Here is a 22,062-nt window from a genome sequence, read left to right on the forward strand (position 1 = left end):
ACTTTTGGCAGGTAACAAAGTTAGAGAGGGGTTAAGAATGGCCAGTTTTACGCAGCAGTTGGCTTGTGGTTTGGGAAGCCCTTGCTTGTTACCTTCAAAATGGAGCGTCAGGGAAGAAAGACAGGTGCAAACCCATACGACTCAACAGCCATCACAGGGCTGTTATGTCTCCAGAAGCCATAGATTGAGCATGTTTGAGAAGCGTGATTGAGAAGCAGTTTTATTTTTTTTTTTTTTCCCCAGACTTGGCATTTTTTATGAGCATTTTTTACTCTTTGGAGTTTTTTTTCCCTCCCTTTTTTTTTAATCTAGCCATTTTTCAGCCATTTTTACTGACTATTTGCCAGTATTAGAATGAAAAAGTCTATTCAAGTCACTGGAGTTATACTGCAGATAGATTTGGCCCAGTACGTTTGCCTTGTCATTTGCCTGCAGTGTTGACAAGGCTGTTGGTGTGTCTTCCTCCCCAGGATTACATATTGCATTTTGTGTCTCTGAGGAGAGGAGAGTTTGGCAAGGGGAGCTGAGAAGCATCTGGCTCCTTCCTGTTGTTCCCTCTCTCTGTTACTAAGAGTTAGTAAAGATTACTAAATTTASCTGGTGATTTTTGTCTTACTTAGGAGTCTGTTTGCTTAGATTGTGGCTAGGAGGAATACCTAGATGACAGGAGAGTCCTGGAATTGTACTTACTGAATTCCAGTCCACTCGGGAAACATTCCTGTGTATTTGCTGTAAGATCCCCAGGTTCTCCACGATCATAAACCTTGAGCAGGGTCCTGGTCTGGCTGTTTGTCAGGAGCTTCTCTAATGTACTTATTTGCTTAGAATAGAACTTAGTTCGCTACATCCCTTTGAAAGGTGTAAGTCAAAAGGCAATATAAAAAGGCGGAAAAGTTGCATGCTTCAGTCACCTCTTTACAAGTGGATGAATAGAGGAACAATTTTTGTTCCAGAGGATGGGGGAGGTGATACAATTATCTGGGRTGCAATAGTGAAGCTCCATATTTGTCGTCAAATCTTACTCTTCACAGTTCAGAGACCTTTAAACTGGACAGATGTGGGCAGTATGGCATTTGATTAGAACAAAAATGTTGTCTTTCCCTGAGTTGCCTTTCTGCCTGCAAGAACCGGACTTAGAGTCATCGTTAAGTGTAGCTGAGAGGTTTGATATTTGCCCATAGCTGAAAAATATGAGAGTAGATTTCACAAAGGAAACACTGAAATCCATAAATGAGTTGTCATATCTACTGCTCCATCCACAGGCAGAATGCTGACTTTGCTTAATATCAAAATATTTTAACAAGAATACACGCACACACACGTATTCTTATTATTAGATGTGCAAGGCTTTTCACTGATGGCAACATGATCACATTGAAATGGCATCTACKTTTCTTACACCGTCATCCATAAGCTTTTGGAATTTAACCTTTTTATTCACATCGGCTTTTTGTGTTTTACAGTAATGAGAACATTCATAAAATATTCAGAATATTAACAAAGTGAATTCTCAGAAATGTTTTCAGGRATGCAGCCATAACAATTTTGGTTCGGATCCTAAACAGAGAAAATTGATGTAGTTCCTTGATTTCAAGCAAGCAGCTCCAATTTCCACCAGATGAAAATCTGTCCGTATTTCATTGAGACAGTAATTTTCATGCAAAACACACCAGACATCACAGGATTCCAGTAGTTCCGGCCCATTTGTCTGCTGCTGCTAGGAAGTTGTTTACTCTTTTGTATCACTCTCTGCTGACGTCTGCTCACTGAACAATGTCATCAAATTTCCTGTTTTTTGGCCTGTGGAAACTAGCTCCCCCACCTTATGCTAAAGCTTTGCTGCATGGAGATCTGTGGAGCCGGATGCACCCAGCAGACAGGATGTAAGGTTAAATGCAGCATAGTTAAATAAATAAAGTAGGTGTTCAGTTGTGAGCTAGAGCTGCCTGCTTACCGTGGGGATGGTAACATCGAGCAGTCATTTATTTCAGTGATTTTTTTAATGGCTTTTGGATGTTTTTCTTTAATAAATGTGTTTTCTTGATAGAATGTATTAGTAGATTCCTTCCCAGAGGAGTCTAAAGTTATAACTTTGTGTTATGTGATGTGTATGTGATACCACCTCCATTCAGGTATTGCAAAACATTCTATAAACTGTTGGCTTTGCCTGGTAGTGGTGTAATTCCGTAGAGAGAGGCGCTGTCAACATTGTGTTCATCAGTAGCTCCTTTCCTAGTTAGCGCAGCAGCATCTGATCACTGACATCAGGAGTATGAAACTCTGCCAGGGGTCTGATCCCTTTACATTTTTGATTTGCTTGGTTTTTGGCCAGTGCCACAAGGTTATTAACTTCCACTTGGACGAGAACCAGTGATGAGTGGAGCAGACGTTAGTTCAGCAGCTCTTCTAGACAAAGCTTGAGAAAGTTTTAATCAGTAAAATTAACATCACCATATTAGCTCCGTCATTTATAGCAAGAGGAAGCACCTTTTGAGAAAAAAAGGGGGGGAAAAAAAAACAGCCTTTGCAAAATAGGGCACACTGCATTCCTGATTACACTTAAGTGTTGGGCTTTCCAAGCTGAGCTCTGTCTCTCTCTCTCTCTCTCTCCCCAAATGGCTCCCCCCACCTTAACATTACTGCGTCTCCAAACTCTGTTTTCTTTTCCCCAAACAGTTTATGTATTTGGCTAAGAGCAGTTGATCACTTCATGAAAGCAGTTCTTCTAAAGAACCTTTTGAAGTCCTTTCTTTAAAAGCAACAACAAAACCACAACAAATGGAGTTGCCCTACAGAGCAGCTAGAAAACCAGGAAACATCTGATGATGGACAGGTCTACAGGGTGTGCTGAAGAGGTATATAGGAACGGACCTGCCCTGGTAGAGTTGAGTCTGTCCTTGTTTTATTTAGGTTTTTGTTAAAGTACAAAGAGAACATTTTGTCTATTGCCTTTCGCTACTAAATTCAGTTTTGCTGCACTGATTCAGTGATGTTTTCAGTAAATGGAAATTGTCCCAGTGTGTGAACTGCTGAGTCTGCAGCATATGGGCTGTCACCTCATTGCAATGATGAGTTATCTTTGTCTTTTCTCTTTTCTTGGTGTTTGATTCTGTGTGGAAACAAAAATATTGTTTCCCTCTGAGTATCTTCCATTTCGATTAGAAAGGAATACAGCTAGTTCCCATGTCCAGCCTGACGAATGGGGACCACTGTCGGTATGTAGAGAAACGTGCTGGCTGCAGGACCCTGCCAAACTTGTGGTAACATAGTCACGTGAAAATGAATTTGCTTTGCTTTTCCAGGTGCTTGGTTTCATTTGCAATTGAATTGTCTCATTATGATCATAACAATCCCTAAAAACAAACGTTTTCCAAGAGAGGCTGCTGGGCCTGGTTGGGTAAGAAATGGTCAACTTTTGCTTCAGTCACTTAAACTTTTGCAGTGAAACCCTTGCACTCTGTCCAAGTAAAAATAAAGTGGTTGCTCTGGTCCTTCATGTAGATCTGCCCATAGCACCAGACCCACATCAGTCACCTTCCGATTTGGAACAAGCCCTGTCTGTGCTCAGGGAGGCGCAGGAAAGACACAGGAAAGGAGAGGGCTGCACACAATGAGCCCAGAGCCTCGGCAAAGGTAATGCTTCATGCAAACAGTTGGCTGGGGCTTCTCTCTCTTTGTTTCTCTCTTGCCCTTCTTCCTCTCTGTGTGTTCCCTCTTTGCTTCTCTACATATTTTCTAAGGTTCATCCTGTACCTTTGTGCCCTCCCATCAGATAACAGCAGTGGTGTTTGATTCCTTGGACCTCCGCCTCCCCATCACTTCTCTGTTTGTAGTACTGCCCTCCTAAATCCCTCCTGCGGTTCCTTTTTTCCATTCACAGCTCATGCTGGAGTTTGAACCGCTCAGCATTAAAAACAACAAAAATATATTTCCTCCTGCCCATGGCAAGGTTGAAAGAAGAKGCACCTCCTCAGTGTGCTGCCTGTGCGGAGGGTGAGGCTGGCCAGACTCAGTCATCAGAGCACGGAGACCAAGAGCACCAGTACTGCCACCTCTTCTCTGCTCTAAACAACTGAACTGGCTGGCCTCCCAGGAGGCCTCATGGAGTGTATTCCTTACCCTCCAGTGGAAAAGAGCTCCACACAAATTGTGTCTCCAGGGCATCGTGGTACTGTTCTTCCTGGGGCCCTCTGTAGGGGTTGAGCCAAAGGGCTCAAAATCAGAGCCTTCTGCCTCCTGTTCCTGATTAAATTTATTCATAACTTGCCCTCATAGAGGAGATTTATAAGTACAGGTGCAAGCTAAAACTCCTGAAAAGATGTCATTTATTTTATTTCTAACAAATAAACTCCAGATGTTTGCCTCTGACCGCTGGAGTACTGATATCATCAGCATGAGGCTCCAGTTGTTCAGTCTTCTGTTAGCTGACAGAAGAGAGAGTGAAATGAATGTTCTCGCCATTGCCAGTGGCTTGCCGTCACCCGGACACAGCTAACACAGAGCTGGTTTTCCAGCCCCATGAAATCCGTAACTAGAAGAGATGTGTCAGGAAAGCAACTAGTAGGCACCACAGAGTGGTGGGAGAGTAACTACTAAATTAAAAAGACAATTAAAAATTTGCATGACAAAAACTGGAAATAATGGAATTTTTCAGGAAGAAAATGGTGCCATTAGGAACTTTAAAGAACAAGTCTAGACTCATCAGGAGGTGTTTCTTACTGCAGGTTGTCAAAAGCTGCTGCCATGGGAAATATTAATTTGAATAGTGYTGCTTATAAAGGCAATAGTTAAATTTTCAAAGTCAAATTTTTGGGGAAAAGTGTATTTTATTGAGTTTCAGAGGCAAAAGATTTTTTTTTTACTCCAGAAAAAATAGCAAACCATACAARTGGTAGTCCTAGCCACTCTGTATGCCATGCAGATTAACAAATATATAGAATAGATGAAAAATACAAAGCAGAATTGCAAAGCAGAATCATCAGTTAAGCTGCTAAGTTGTCAAGAACACTATGAATTCTGTCTTAAAACTCTGTTTGAAGTAGAAATACAGCATGTTGTACTAGTTGTTTAAAGATATCAGTAACTATGACTTAGGGGGTAAGCCCCTAAGAGAGCCATATAGTTCTGTGTTTACAGTACCAGAAAATACTATTTCCAAGCATAGACATGTTTCTCCTACTAGAAAAAAATCGATCTTATATGTTTAAATTGTATTAGTTTATGGTCCAAACAAGCCCTGCCTTACTTTGCAAGAAGAGTACCCRGGTAACACTAACAGGGTTGTATCATTTAAGAGCACATGAGACTGAAATACCAGGTRCACCTGGGACTCACCATATATTTGTTGAATTACCTGACAAAAGCAATTCATGGATGATCACTTTGTTCTGCATCCAGAGCTAGTTGCACAGGGAAGAAAGCGCATAGAGAGCCATGATGACGTTTACGTTTGTTCGAGTGTCTTTTTTATGCTTCCATGTTTGTTAAGCTAAGGAAAAGGAGATGTACAAGGCGACTGAATCAGTGCATCAAATGCACTAAATCATCTCTCTTCCACTAGAAGGAAATGGTTGATTTTTATCACAAAACCACTGCAAATCTTACTTGCTTCATCTGGAAAGTATTTCTGGGTACAACCTCATATTGTGGCCTGTRAATTTTGTTACTCTGTTTTGTGGGGAACATACTGTGAGTAATTTATGTCTAATGGGGCAGTGGTTTGATGCCACCTCTAATATTTTCCTGCTGTTTTACAGAAGGTTTGTTWTGTTGAAATACATTCAAATGTTCTTAACAAAATTAGATTACAAAATATAACTGGATTATATACTTCATACTATATTCTGAAGTCACCCAGAATACAACATACTGGTTCAAATTAAGCAATGATTAAAATTTTTTTTTTAAAAAAATAGAACATTGGTATTCTATGGCAGCTACTTAGAGTGTACATGTTAGTGGTTCATGCAGTTAGTCAAAATATATCACTGTTGCAATGTAGTACTAAAATTGCAAAGTTGAATATTTAAGCAGTCCACTATTTGTTTTGTCTTTGGAGGATAAGGACAAAAGAGATGCAGAAAAATCTGCTAACCACACAAATACRGATGTGGTAAGGACATTTTTTCTACCTCAAAGGAATACACAAAAACATAAAACAAATCAAATGAAACTTCCCATGATTGATAAAAGCTTTCCTAATCAAGAACACTGTTCTCTCCTGTTCCAGTAGTAAATAATTACAGACTTATGCTCAAAGTTCCTAGAGAATGAAAAAGAAATTAGGTGATCTATATAAGTAGTAAAGCCTTCGAAGAGTCAGATCATTCTTCATCAAGCGTATAAGTTTATTTTGATTTTTAAATTCTTCAAGTGATCTATAATTTTACTGTAGCTTTGTTGGAACTACTTATAAAGTGATTTTTTTTTTTTTACTTGAGACATTGGACTTTATTCCAGAAAACTCTATTTATTCCTGATATCTGAAGTAGTAATTTATATGTTATTTACTGTTTCACACAGCTTATCTTTACCATTAGACTGATTTTAGAAATGTAGTAGAATTTTTACATTCAGCAATAGTATATTTTTAATCCAGCCCTACAAATTTCCAGTAAGGTTTTGTGTCCTAGAAATCAGCTCAGAGTCCTGCCATGAAACTACACAAAAYTGGATATTTCATTAATAGAATTTTTCTGTTTGCTTTGGACATTCTTCTAGTATTTCATTGCTTGGAGGAAATAAGAAAAAGACAATAAATGAGAACAGTTGGTGTTTTACTCAGCTTTGCTAGAGATATCCGGACGTGTCTCTTTTGCATGTTGCAGGGAGGTCTGAGGAACTCCAAGTCCCCATAGTTTCGTTGTGCAGATCTAAYGTCCGTCTTCCCGGAGGGAGGACTCAGAGGCTTGCAAATTAACATTTCCTGCTTGAATTTCTGGTAAAAGCTCCCTGCCAGAGCTATCAGCAGTCTGGATCACTGTCTGGGAAGAAACACTTGGTGCAGGGGAGGAAGAAGGAAATGGTGCCTGTGAACTTGTTAATGGTGTCGCCAGACAGGACTTTAATGTCTATTTTCTCTTGTTTGTTCTTGTTCTTTGGCATAAAGCTTTCCCACTTGCAGCTGAAGGCCTGGACCCGTTGCATCCTTTCTTAGAAAAATCAGCAGAGTGAGAAAGCAGAAATGTCCAGGGTGGAAACGTTTGGGATAGTTGCAAAACAGATTAAATGAGCTTCCATCTCGTCAGATGCCAGAAGTTGTATCTCAGGGGAGGTGGGTTTTGGACAGATGTCAGTTTGCCTTGCAACTAATAGGGTTCTTTTTTTACATAGGTTATTTTGACACTGTTTCATTATGTAACTGCTAAGTGGAGCCTCTTTTTTATAGCTCYTTCTTCTAATTCAGTGCTGTTATTCAAGTGAAATGAGGATGCCACTGACAGATTAAATGCTGCAGCTCAGAGCCCTGTGGCAGGTGACAGAACCTGGCAGGAGAAGCCCAGCCTCTCCCTGAGAGTTAGTGGAGCCTGAGGCATGCTCGCACCAGAGCACTGGCATACTCCCAACCCTGTTTCCTATCTTAAAAGGTCTGCACAAGTCCCAGCTACAACATCAACCCTTTACACATGAGCCAGGTAGACTTAGGTGTTGATGAAAATGCAGAAAGTGGGAAATAGCAGATGATGCTAATCTTTGAGAAGCTGTTTTGCTGCACTAGTCTTCTCTGCAGTGGTCCCATTTTCCAGCCCTCGCAGGGGTGAAAGAGGGAAGCTGCCGTTTTTGGAGGGCGCACGCGRTACTGCTCTCTGAGCAGCAGCTAGMCAAAGGACCCACTGTGCGTGTCTGAGGACTTGCACCTTGAGGAGAGAGACAAAGCTTCTGGCAAAAGGTGTTTCCAGATTGTAGGAAGGGGAAGGACCATTTTAAAATAGCTATCCAAATAGCTGCATATGCTTGACCAAATGCATTTTTTGACCAAAGCTAGCTCTGTGCTCACAGAATTAATGATTTTATACTGCAATTATCTGTGGATCTGTGTTTGCAGGTGAATGCTTGTTTACATTCTGGATTTATTCAGTGCTTCTGCTCTTCTCTTCTTGCCCTGTGTTTTCTTTCCTGCATGCTGCTGATCTTCCCTTCAAGGTCTAASTGCTGCAAGACTCTCTGAAAATCTCACTGTCATCATGTAACTGCTGAAAGTATCTRATGCAGGTATCTCCAGATAATGCCTCTCTTTCCTGCAAGTCCCTAGATTAAATAGAGATTTATATGAGGCTATTCAACATCTATAAATTATTATTTGGATAATTATGGCTTGAATTTACTTAGAAAATACAAACATTATACCTAGAGGGGGTATATCCACATGGTACCGAAGTCAGTGAGCTTCACTGTGGGCAGGATTTCACCCTGAGCAGATGCTTGATACTCAGCTGAATTTGTTTCTCGGTTAGCAGCTATGAGGGCAGAGAGCTGGAAGAGTTTCCTTGTCGATGGGTTGTTTATGAAGAAGGAGCTGCCTAGTGGGACGCTGCTCTGCTGAGACCTCAGTTGCTGCAGCCTTAGTCCTGTGAAACTTTACTAGGAGATGGCAACGTTGGCCACTTAGGCATTTCTAGAGAGAAATGCATGCTGCATAATAACACATTTTGTATGAGCAGTGTCTTTTTTCACAGGTCCAGCATTTCTTTTGTAACAGAAATATTATTCGTAGGCAAAACCTGCAGAGATTGCTGTGTATCGAAAGTAACGATATAGTTAAAGATTTTTTCATCAGACTATTTTCAGCTAAATTAAATAGAGTATGCCTACCACAAATCCAGATAGAGAGAAATTCTGTTTATGAGAGAACTAGAACGAAAAGCTGTTTTGTGACATCAAATTCTGCTTAATTGCAATTCTGATTGTAATGAAAAACCCACTTCACTAAAGACATGCAAAGTGTGGGGGGATTGGCATAACTGTAAAAAGGTTCTACTGTACTTCAGGAAAAAAAGAGTAATCCCATCTCCTGAGCGTGTAATATTTAATGAGCCCTGTGGGCTGGCAGAAGCAGTGTAGTACTGAGCTAGGCTCAAGTACAAGACCAGTGTCAAGTTTCAGACTCCCCTGTAGGTCCTCAGAAATGAAGAGGCATCTGTATTAGAGGAAGCTGCTCACTCATCCYCTCAGCTAGTGAGTGAGGTGCTAGTAGTTGAAAGCAAGAAGGGACCCCCAGAAGTTYGTCTGCTTTTTGTCCGTATGACAAAACCCAGAGTTACCCTGTTGGATTGGTCATTGGTGTGAACAAAAAAATTAGCACTAATTCTTCGAGTGAGAAAAGAACACATTACTGTGAATTTCCTAGTATTTTATTTAAAAGATGCGTTGCATATGCCTGCAGTCTCAAGACTTCCTCCATTTAGTGGAGACAAGATCTCTCCTTAAGAAAAGGGTTGAGTGCCAAGAAGCACTCCTTTTGGTTTTCTCAAATATCTACAGATACTTGCATTTAGCTTGGGAAACATGGGTGCAGTAAACAAAAATGTTGAGATGTTTTTTTACCACCATGTAACATTTCTCTTTCGCTGTGGAACAGACGTTCCACAGACCTTGCACTTGCTCTGTCTGTGACATCCACGTCTCGAGGGTTGTGTCTCTGCTGTCTTCTAGAGCCGCTCTGGGGCAGCACAGAGCTCAAGCGTGTTTGTGCTTGCTCAGGTGGGTAGAGCACACCTTTGAACCAGACCCACGTGCAAGCGGTGCCTGCCCTGCAGGTTGCCAGGTGTGTCTGAGGAGTTCTGCTTGTAAAGTGCTTTTTTTCCCAACTTTAAATATGCCAAGGATGCATATGGCTTCCACTGACGTCAAGGTGAAGGAGAGGATGTTAATGACAGTACAAATGCCTGTTTGTTCCTTAACCGATGGAAGSTTAGGACAAAATAAAGAAGATGTACTAGAAAGCTTAGCAGATCCACTGGCTGKTTCATGCTATTTTTGTGCTGTATTTTCTTGCTGTGCTTGGTCTGTTTGTGGCAGTTGCAGTGTTGATAGATGAAGGCATGAAAAGTTTGTTTGACATAAAGCAGCAGTAACTGGAGATCTTCCCAAGGGACTGGAATTTCCTTGCAGTCAGCTGAGCCTCTTGAAGTCCGGGTGGTTTAATGAAAAATGCCACAGAAATTCATACACATAAAGAAAAGAATTAAGCACATAATGACAGTGATGGTGATCTCTTGTGTCCTGATGCATCTGTAGTCCTCTCCAGCGTAAAAGTAACAAGTGGTATCCACTAGGAAGAGAACTTGTTGAGAGATAGGAAACAGATTAGAGGTTGTTGCCGTACTCCAGGATCTTTTGGCTTCTGCAGAATTACAAGAGAGCAAGCAGTTTTAGTAATATCAGACAATAGAACTACTGTGCCATATTTAAATCTCCCAGAGTGCAGCGCAGCTCAACTGTTAAAATGCAGGCGGCAAGCGTTTCCCTCTGGGCCCGAAGAATGCGCTATTTGTGCTGAGAAGCCAGCAAACGTGGGGGAGGGAGAGCCAGGTCTCAATCTGCCTACGAAGTTAGTGCACCTGGGGCAGTAGTATGTGAACGGAAAGTTCTTTCTCAGTGAGACAGAGATGCTGGTAAAAGCGGTGCTGGATTCATTTGTTTGCAATGACAGCATATTTAATGCTCTGGCTTTGAATGTTTCTTGGTTTCTTGGCYGGTCAGCTGCAAGAGTTAAAGACCAATGTCTTCGCTGCCTTCTCTGCTGATCCTCAGCTTTGGGTCTAAGTGATTTGTGCCAGCAGTTGGAGAGAGCATAGCACGCTGACACTTCTTGGTCTTATCAACCCTATGGCATAAGGGGTTGGCTAGTTCCCAGAGCTGGGGCAGCCAGCAGGATGGGCAGGCTGTCAGGAGTACAGAGGAGAGCARTCGGGCTTCTGAGGCTTCTGGGAATTTCTGTGCACCTCTTTTATGCGGCTGCCTTGAGAGGGTCTTCTGAGCTCCAGAGTGTGGCTGGTCCTGGCTGCAAAGGGCAGGCTGAGTTACTGGAGTAGACCGTGAGAGCCACGGGAACTGAGCAAGACGCAATATCCACGTGTGTGCCCTGTCCAGCTGCCCAGAAGGTAACTTGGCAAAGGCCRTTACAGCCCATATTTGCGGATATCCCTAAGCACCAAGGGTGGTTRCTTTGGAGAGCATTTTTTCTCTGACTGGCCGAGCATTCCAGCTGACTTGATTTTTGTCAACACAAATAAAACACAGAATTAGATCCCAGCACATTTGAAAAGTCCTCTGTTTTTATCTGAAGCAATTCATCTTTGCATGTTGTGCATTCTATTCCTGTTGCCCTTGATCTGGGCTCTCCAAAAAGATACCGTACCCAGAAGAACTGCGTTTGACTTTGAAGAACTGAAAATGTTCTTACTGCTGTTTTGCGTTGATAAAGGCAGCTATTTCTGCAACCTATGTATAGAAAACCATTATTATAGGGTTTAAAGATTTCTTCTAAAATACAAGCCAGATCATTTAAGCTACTGTTTTTCTCTTTAGCACAGGGTATAACTACAAATGCTTTACAGCATGGCCTTACCACACAGAAATATTTGGCTATAGTTTAGTGAGCATTCCAGAGGGGGGAAAGCTCACGGCCTCCAGATGAAGATTTGTGCCTATGTGGCCTCTATGGAGAAGTTTGGGCCAAAGGTGAAAAATTTTTCAGTCAGAAAGAGAGAAGCCTGAATGAAGACCCCAGTGAACAATCTCCAGTTTTAAGACTGTGATGGTTTAGAGCATTTTAAACTCAGCACTGACTGGTTATAAAAGCATCTGACAAAATGATGGCCGTGGGGCACAGACCAATTTTAAGGTTATTCACATCTCCAGGGTTGTTGAGCATATAATTCAYATTTTTTGTGTTTTAACGTGGACAGAGAAATAGATGAAATTTCAAGCCCAATATACCCGTGCATAGCAGGGTGTAGATACAGATCCAGAAAGGATCTCTGGGTCAGGTAGATGCTGCAGCAAATACATCATGCTAGATTTGAATACCTTGTGTTGTGAGAAGACTGTTTTTCATTCAACATCATTCTCCTTGGATAGAAAAAGTCAGGGTGGATTGATGAGTAGCTGGTATTCTTTTTCTGGCTTGTCTGCAGTTTATTCAGTCCCTTTTCTGTATAATGGTCCATTACAAGTGAGGAATGTTGGTGTCAAATTTGCATAGTCACTTTGCTAGAGTTGTACCTGCTTGCCTCGGAAACACTTAACACTGTGGATACAGTCACAATCTGAACTGCATTTGAGTTATCAGGAAATACCAGTTTCAGTGTCAGAAATCAATGTGCATTTTACAGCTCTCGAGCATTGTCAGATGGTGCCAGTATTACCTGGGCCTGCTGCTGTCCGTCGGCTGGGGAACATGCGAGGTGCAGAGCCAGGCGAGGGGGCGCCGGGGGCTCAGGCTSTTCCAGGGGCCTGGGACCATCTGTCTCTCCTGGTGTCTCCGTTTCTCCGTATGCAAAAATGGAAAGGGCAATCATTTCCTACCTCTGTGAGCTCTGAGATCTGTGCAATGAGGGTGCTGTAGGCACGCTCAGTGATAATGGTATTTAGTTTATTACTGGAATATGCTGCCAAGAAATAAAAAAAAAAATCCCTCAAATTATTAGCATGATCTGTGTTAAAGTTCTGACCTTTAACAATGATGGAGATTGCTAACTGCCTTTTTGTGCTGTAATCATACACAGTTTACCACAGTGGGCCASTGGTATGGGCCAGAGGCCGCCCGGGCTTACCACATCACAAATAATAACAAAAGTCACTTAGGGACAGCATCGTTAAGTTTTCCCAACAGAAATGGAGCGATTCACTTCTATTAACACCATGCTTGCAGCACGGTAACAGAAATTTCCTATAACGATTAGAGGGAGAATTTTAAAAAGRGACAAAATTAGAGTTCTCGGTTGCGTATCAAGTGTGCTAGAAGGCAGGGAGTCTGGTTTCATAACTGTATTACTCCAGCTCTGTTCTAATTTAACTTTACTTATTGCATTGGAATAACACTGAAGAAATGCAGTGGGGAGTTAGGTTCAGAATACAAACAAATGAACATATACAGCAATGGCTGGCATACATAGGCTGCAGGGAAGCAGAACCCAGAGCCRAAAATTGGAAGGGTTCTCCTGAGCCCTGCTTCTCCCATGCAGAGCTGGATTTCACCATGGAGGCTGAGCTGACTTCTTTGGGGACGGGATCAGATGCAGCAACAGCCAAAATCCCAGTGCTTTCCGGAAATCACTGAGAGTTGGCAATACTGATTTTTTTAAGTAGATAACTGGAGTTTTTTGGTAGGCCTTTGATTAGGATCAAATCCTTGTTTCAATCTCTGTGGTGATGGTTCAGTAGGACCTTGCTGATGCAAACTACTGATAACATGAGAGTAGTCACAATGTTTAGTTATTTGCCGTGATATACCAGGGAAACAGTACAAGTCTCAGTTTTGTCTAATCTTCTGATTAACTTACTGAGAACTTCAGTTAACTTGAAACTTTCCTCTAGACGAGTGGAAGAGGGGAAAAAAAAAGGTTTGATTTTAGGAATAATAAATGTGAAGTCAGGGGCTCAGGACTATAAGGGTGGGTCTAACAGCTGATACAGTTGACAGCCTAACTCTAAAAGTTTGGCATCAAATTGCATTCAATAAAGTTTTTCATTCGACAGAACTGCAAGCTATCCCAATTCTGTGTTACTAGCGATGTGAATCAGAGGCCAGAGTTTGGCTCTCAAGAGGTAATTTATATAAAACTGATTCGTCACTGTTACTGAAACTTAAGAAATGGATTAAGAAACCAGAGTGTGTATAACCCCCCGTGCATACATTGCCTGTTGTGTCATTAAACAGATAAATCTTATAGGAATTAATTTAAAACAGAAAATAGATTAAAGAAAAAGGATAACAGAACCTCAAGTGATTTTCAGACCTTCAAATGTAGATCTAAAGCTGCATTGTTTTGTTGACAGAGATGCACCAGTGTGAACCAGATTTAAATTAATATAGATGCTAGATTTTTATCAAAGCAAGTTGTACTGAGTCAGAATGCTGCGTTATATAAATTATTGAGCTTGACATTTGTCTACGTCTTTTATGAAACCAAAATAGGAAAAAATATCAAAGGCTGGAATTAACAGATTTCATTTAGGCTGAACAGCAGTTTTGCTAAATTTTAGCTGCTTTTTGAGCTCTCTCTGGATTTCTGCAAAGAATAAACTGACTGCTTACAGTTTAGGGTCTTTAAGAGCTCTGCTTACCTTTGTCCTTGAAGCTGTTGAGCAAAGGCAGATAACCTTGGACGCTTTGTTCCCTCTTACTCTTTCTTCTACATGYTGTGACCTCCAAATAGCAAAAGGAACAACTGCATGGGGCCAGACTCCCACTTCATTTACACTGGAATAAATCCAGCATATTTCTTTGTATTCAGTGGAATTACTCTGAATTTTTATTGTTGCTGACTAAGTCAGAATTCAGCCCATGGACTATAAAATTCATTTTATGCTAATAAACACTTGTGGTTTGTGTTAAGAAGATCTGCTCAGCCAGCGTTGTATGTAATGTGCACTGATGTTACGTATYACAACAAAACGATACTGTCAAGGACAGAAATGAATGTTTGAACACGGGTGTTAAGTATTTAGTACCCTATTTTCTGTGCACATTCTGCTAAGTCTTAAATTCTCTACTTAAATAATTTCCACTGAAAAAGAAATAAGTAAATGACCATGGATTGTATTAGGATTCATATATTTTGAAAAGTGCTAACAGATATTATAAAGAAAGAAAAATGTGAATAGTCAGAACCTGTAGCTCATCCTGAACATAGAGAGGGTCTGGCCCAGAAATGTCAGCCATGAAATGTCCTCCAAGGGGTTACAAAGCCCCTTTCTGCTCAGGTAGAAGCCRTATGCTGGTATGACTGTGTGGAGCGGATCTGTGACTCTGTCATGCCAGCTGAGATTCGGTGGGTTATGTCGCAGCTTTAAGCATCCAGGTGTTGTCGGCTGAGGTTTTTGAGTAAGGRTATTATCATCTGAAGTTCAAATTTCTGCCCTTAATAGACCCTGAATCAGTGAAAGTTCAAGGCATAGTCTAAAATCTGAGAGTCCATTTGAGCTTTCACTCTCTGGGGTGATAAACCTGCACTTAAAATAGCAAGTTAAAAAAAAAGGGTATTTTTTCCTTTTTCTCCTTTATAAAATTCATCTGTTTTTCTTAGAGTACTCGAAAGTCAGATTACTTTAACACTTCTAATGCTCTTGCCTATCTTGATTGAAACTATCTGAATTTTTCTGTAACAAGTCAACTCTCACTTTTGCTGGTTTATGTTGCACAACTAGTATATGTACAGAACTTAAGTATATATTTTAAAACTAAATAAAACACATTTTTATGGTGTGATAAAATGTTGATCTGAGTAAAGTAATGAATTTTACTGGCAGGAGTCCATTAAGAGCAGTGATAAAGCCTTATATCTAATYGTTGTAGTTATCTGTGTCACATAATAATGAGTCAGAGCCTTAAGCTTGAAGTCTTTATTTGAACAGGCAGTTACTTAGCATTAAACTATTAACAGCATTAGTCTTCTCATTGTCTGCTTTCAAAAAGCAGATATTAGCCGTACAGCAAGAGTTTCCATCTGTAATCCGTTCAGTGAAAGCTTATGTCACTTCTTTGTTCAAATCAGTTGCAGGGCAAATGGGCTGCCACATCTCCTCCTGCAAGCTCCAACCTGGAAAAGGAGAAAAAAGCAGCAGGAGCAGGAATCCTTCCAGCTGCCCTCCAGGGAAGGACAGGAGCGGCAGGCCAGGGCTTTGCACAGCAGTTGCACGCACAGGCGAGGAGGCATTGCTCCATCTGCGGCAGAAAGGAAGGGTTGGAGCAGGCGTGGGCTGTGGAGGAGGGTTTGAGAGGAGCACTCCAGCTCTCCCGCAGCAGCCCTGGCTCTCCCGAGCCCTACCTTGGTCTGCACAGGGCTCTGCCTAGAAACGTCGTAAAATAAGAGATTTAAGAAAATTAGCCTCAAGAGAGAACATGTTTGCCTCTCTTTAGCAGGAGCACTGCATGGTAGTTAATAGTCGAAGGATCTAGGGTGGGGGGGCTGACTCTGCCCTTTTAGGAGGTTTGCTCTCCTCTCCAATTAGTACTGGGAAGAGAGGCATTTTGGAGCAAGCCAAGATATGAGAACTCCAGCAAACAGGAAACCTGTGGGATGCAGGCTGTTTTGATGTGTCCCACACTCTGACCGAGCAATTCATCACCACAGTGAGTGTGTAGATCAAACTGGCTTCACTTCCACCCTTTATTCCTTACTGCATTTATTCGCTGGGCAAACTCGTTTAAGATTTTTCTCTGCTGAAGAAGGAAAAAACGCAGCAGTCGCGAGCAGGCCCTTCCTGTACATTCTGATCTGGTAAGATGTGAAGAGTGACTCACAGTGAAAAGTACTTTACCAGGTTATATCAGGTCAACATTGAGTTGGTTGTACTTTAATCAGATCAGTCACAGTTGTTTGGGTCTGTCTGTTTTAAGCTTATTTCAGTTGTTTTTATTTACCAAACACTCACTTATCTCCGGACATTGGAAACATGAAGCATTTCTATCAGCAATTTCAATGTTTACAATTTAGCAGCTACAGCATGCAGATCATTTATGGCAAGCAGTGTGCTAAGCTAGTCACAGCAGCTGGTAGAAAGGCTTCCAACTTGACAGGTATCATGTATGTGGCTAATCCCGTTGCCTTGAGAGGGATCTCACCTTGTGCCAGGGTCAGGCCTGGTTTAACGGGACAGAAAAGATGCTGTTCAAATATGGAAAGCAAAGTTCTAGAAAAAGCAGTTCTAGGCAGCTGTGGTTCAGTGGGTTCAAAGAATGTAAAATGGCTGCAATTGCTGAGTGTAAGCATTTAAAACAGCCTGGAGTTGAATATGTACTGTCTCTCTAAGCAGAGGGTTTAAACACTTGATCCTGGAGTAACCAAGTTGCAGTTAAAGCTACCTGCAGATTGCTTTTCTGCAGCCTGCTTTGCACATTATCTCTCGCTCCCCAAATCCAGAGGAACTGAGCTGCAGCTGAAGTGGGAGGTGTGCTAGCACACGTGAGCCAAAAAGGGATTGCATTTCAAAAGGTTGAGGATTAATTACTGTTATAGTCTATTCTAGTATTTATATGTTTTTATGACTGTGAGCCCTAGTGCCAACCTCTGCCCTTGGGATGGAGCAAATGTAGGGCTGTGGTGAGCCTGGGCCACGCTTTCAGAGCTCTCCAGTCTGCAGCAGGATCCTCCCTACCCTGTCAGGTTTGGTCGCTGCCCCCAGGCAATAGGCTGCCCTCTGAAGTTGTGTTGGCAGAAGAAGGAGATTTAAAAGACMTGCTTTTGTAAGTCAGGGTGTTCTGGACTCAGCAGCACGTATGCTGTAGTTGCTCCTGCAGTTTGCACCGGGCCTCTTGTGCAAGAAACTCAACTCAATCATGTTCAGCTCCAAGAACCTACACCTGCCCCTACCCCTGCTTTCTCAAGTGCTTTCTTACAAGTTTGTGCCTGCCTGGTGAGGCTGACACATGTCTACGTCATGTCTGTCAATCTGAAAAAGTAGCCAAATCTCTTCTTTTTCAGGTAGGAAAGGTTTTTCAAGGAAGAAGTAGCAAAATATGTGAGTGAATAAAGATGTGTTTGTGCAGTTATTCTGTGTGTAAGCTTTGGCTGAGTTTGGTTTTATTATAAGCTTGTAGCATTAGAGATACTTTTAAAACTTATTTAGTTCACTGACAGTCAAGAATTCCTGCTAATCCTTGCTGAAGCCTTAACAGTGACATGATTTTTGACACAGGACTCAATCAACATGTTATTTTCAGTTCTACCAGCTGCAAATATAAAATTGAAATGTTTAAATAAGTTATTTGAGTAGATTTCAGCAGGATTAAAAATTAACTAGACATCACCAAAATTTTCCAGCTGAGATGTAGAATAGGGTTTTTCTTCTACTCAGAACAGTGAGTTAACATGTAACAAGACAGTTTATCTCATTTGGGCAGTCCTTGTAATTTAAGCTTAAATGGTGCGCGCACAGATACTTCCAGTGCAGAAATGGCCACAGGCTGGTACACTAGGTTTGGATATCCCCAAAATACAGTGAAATTCAGCTCTGGGTCTGAACCTTACAGCTGAGGCCCATCTCTTGGTGAATCTGAAAACACTTGCTGCTTTATGCTGGCAGCTGGAGTGCACAAAATAAATATTTCAAAATTTATTTTGAAATTGTGGTTATGGTCAGGGAAGTGACTGTAAAAATGGCGTCTCTCACTCAGTGGATATGCTGCCTCTACATCCTTCAGGCATTTCTGGTGAAATCTTACTGATCAGATTGAGTAGTTAGTACTGCTAGTGCTGCAAAGCCAGTAACACTGTGGTGAAAAGAGCTGGATTTGGCCCCATGCATCATCAGTGAAAGTATCTGCTGTTTTCTAGTGCAGATATTTTATAGTTGGATGATGAGCCAAAAGGCAGAGTAAAGCAGCTGGATTTTTCCTATTGGGAAAAGATTTTCAGTCTTGAAAGTAAAAGATTGACTGGACAGTGTTTAATCTAAGGCAATCCAATCCAGAATTGACTGGGAGAATAAATCTGAACCCTCTCCATGTCATTTTAACATCGACTGTTAGAGGCCCCCTTAAATAACATAGGCAAACGCCTTCCTAGGTTGTTTTGCAGGCATAATGTTGGCGTTTTTCCTTGACTCATATTTCTTGTTCATTTAAAGTTACACTGGTGATTTCCAAGTTGATAAATAAATAAAATTTTGAGGGCTGTGCGATGAAGCAATAAGGTCATAGAAACAATAGAGCGTGTAATTTTGAAAGATTTTTCTGTGGCGTGTGGGATGTGCTGACGGTTCTTTTAAATTACTTATTGGAAAAAATCTAGACTGCAAAGGAATAAATCTGGTCTTGAAATGTGGTTTTACTTCGAAAACAACAATGTAAAAATGCTACCTTTGTGCTCCATAGATCTTTTCTCTGTGTGTATGAATCCAGAGATGTYTTCTATTTACCACATTGCCAGAAATAATTTTCTTCTGCGTTTTTACTCCAGATACCTTTGAAGAGTCTACGCAACTAAGGACCATTGGCTAGACTCTGTTTTCCTTTTTGAATTACCAGCATTGTTGTTCTTGATTTCTARTTTTCATTTCCAAAATAAAAGCAATTAAAAACTTTTTAAGCACACAAAAGTACAGATACTTGCCTAGTGAGAATTTCCCAGGGATCTATCCTACAAAATCCTGTTAGTCTTCCTCCATGTTTATGTGCTTGAGTACTTTTGGGCATCTGTCCMATACCCTTTTATGAATGAAGAGTCATTCATAGTCAAGCTTGCACTCCAGCCAATGGTCACTAATGATAAATTGTATCAAAGAGCCAGCTGCGATAACAGCACTTCTGATCATTGAGCTCCATGGTTGAAGTGACACACGAGAAGGAAAGATCCCGGCTCAGAGCTTGGATCCTAAGTTAACCTGTTTGCCCATGTTATTTGAACAGATTCTAGCGTGGAAATCACTGGCATGCAGAAAGTGTGACATATATGAGAGCATTTTTACAGGGGTTTTCAAAGCAAAGTTGCATTCTCAACATGTGCATGTCGAGTGCAAATACCTGAAGTTACGAAACCTTCACTGTGTGGCTGAAGGGGACAGAAGGGAAGGGAGGCATGCCACACAGCAGCCTTGGAGAAATTAAATTGGTATGGTTTTATATCACTCTCAGGCACCTGTTACATGTGTAATTCTGAAAGTAGAGTTATGTATTTTTGCCTTTCTCCTGTGGTTTAAATGTTTTTTCTGTCTAGAAAAAAAAGCATTTTTTAAAACACTTCCATGTTTTGCAAAACAGCTGAAGTAACATGGAGGATATAGAAAAATAACAATAGTCTAGCAAATGATTGTAACTGATCCATTACTTTATGTTTAAAGTAACAATAAAAAAATGACTTGGAGAATAGCATGTTGCATTGTAACTGTGTTAACTCTGCTTTGAGTATAAATTTCCAAAAGCTGAACAAGACCTTCTTTAAGAAGCAGCTTCATAATGGTAACAATGTATCCATGAGCTAGTGGTAAATAAGAAATATCTTCTCTAACATAGCTAATTTTTCCTCTTCCCTAGGTGTGCATATGTATTAACAACATCCCTTTTTATTTTTTCTAGGCACCAGTAACAGATGTGCAGTTTGGCCCTATGAGACTTCATCAAGATCAACTTCAGGTAATACATTTCACAGTTTAAAATAGTGTCTTAAGTTCTAAAGTGTTAATTTCTAAAATAACACATAAGTTAACTTAAAAAATTGTGACTTATTTTTTTTGTAAAAAAAATCTTCACAGAACTTTTGTTAAGTGATATGTGTGCACTGAAAAGATTTTATCAGAGCATTGTAAGTCACATCCTGTCCTAAAAATCCTGCCTAAGTCTGTCCTCCAAACATCTCTCAACTGATAAAAGTACAACTATCTACTGCTCTTTCTGCTATCAGTTAGCTTGTAATCAATTTAATGTGTGCCATGTTTTGTGTCATACAAGTAGTCATTTCTTAATTAGAATCCCATATGATACCAAGGCAAATGTCCTGTCAAAGTCTATTACATCAATGTTATTACTATTATCACCAATTTTGCAGTATTGTCACAAAAGTTATTATGAACTTGGCAAAGTACTTTTTTATTCATTGTTGACTGGCATTAATTCGTCCTCCTTTACCTCTTTATTAATAAAGGCCGTATGCCAGCTATCCTCTTATTTTGTCTGGAATAGGTGTCGGGTTTGCGTACGCATAACTCCCTTGAACAGGCTCTGAAAATTCTCCTATATCCCAGGCAATACTGAAGCATTAGTAGTCCAGGATGTTCCTGAGTCACTAATTCGCCTCTTAGGTGAAACTGTTGGGTGAATTTTTTGTGGTCCTGCTGATTTGAAAATGTCTGCCTCAAAGAACTGCAATTCAACGTCCTGCTAAACTGTTTTCAGAATAGACAGTATTACCGTCAAACTTTGTATCTTAAAATAGCCTCATCCAACTTTTCTCCAAATATAAATTGGAAATACTTCTTGAATATTTCTGCCTCTTTTATCATTATTAATGATGATACTGCTTTTGTCCAGTCACGAGCCATTCTAAAATTCTACTAATTAATCCTCAACTGGCAGGTCTGAGGGAAGTAGTAGTTAGGTAACATCACATTGGTGCCAAAGTCAATCATCCAGCCCAGATCTGCTGACTGTTCTCCTGTGCTATTGCTGAAAACCATTCTTCCACTCCTAAGAGTGTTATAAATTAACTTCACTAAATATAGCCCAAACTATGACATGTTTTTGCAAACAGTTTAGCAGGTTGCTATAAAAGGAATCTGAACTAAATGAGTACAAAGTCCCTCATTCTTACAAAAATATGCACTACATGGAAACATAAAGATTTACTGGTAGACATTCCACCAACCTGGTCCAAAGTGTAACCAGCACTGGCATTCCTAAAATTACCCAGAAGATAAATGGCCGTGGGATGTGGTGTGAGTTGCACATGCTCTGCATTATTGTCTGACCAAAATACATATCTAAGTGTGGTATGATTAAATTACTGAAAGTTTAGTGTCCTGAGACAGTAGGCCAAATGCTGATTTAATTATCTGTCTTTCCCAAAAGACTACATATACTGATATGTATGACTACATATACATGTATTTTGTGTATTCTTTCAAGCAAAAGAAATTTTCTTCCATAAAATATTACCTTGATCTAAAGATTGATCACATCAGTGGAAGTCTTCCTTAGCAGACTTTACATTTATGCTTACTTCCGTAGGACATTCTATCCTAAAATTTGATACATGTTTCAGAAGGAATTGGGCCTTACCATATTTTTGTGCATATGTAGTCACTGTGCTGATTTTAAAAATACATCCTATGGCAAACTTTGCATAGCATGCTCCATATGCAGAGAGATTGATTGTGTTTTCGTTCTTGCACGAGTTCATCTTG

At 40.6% G+C, this 22,062-nt stretch overlaps 1 protein-coding gene across 2 annotated transcripts in view; it reads left to right on the forward strand.

Annotated features, from left to right (window-relative positions):
• The window catches only part of PDE8A (phosphodiesterase 8A), a 134,464-nt gene that overhangs the window by 74,104 nt on the left and 38,298 nt on the right, over nt 1–22,062 (forward strand). For both annotated transcript variants that reach the window (XM_085303459.1, XM_085303460.1), the window contains exon 2: nt 20,240–20,296. In XM_085303459.1, coding sequence (XP_085159585.1) covers nt 20,240–20,296 — 57 coding nt within the window. The remainder of the gene's footprint in view (nt 1–20,239; nt 20,297–22,062) is intronic.

This window comes from Rhea americana, unplaced genomic scaffold (genome assembly GCF_003343005.1).
Source record: "Rhea americana isolate MKP2758 unplaced genomic scaffold, rheAme1 scaffold_2, whole genome shotgun sequence".
Taxonomy (NCBI): Eukaryota; Metazoa; Chordata; class Aves; order Rheiformes; family Rheidae; genus Rhea; species Rhea americana.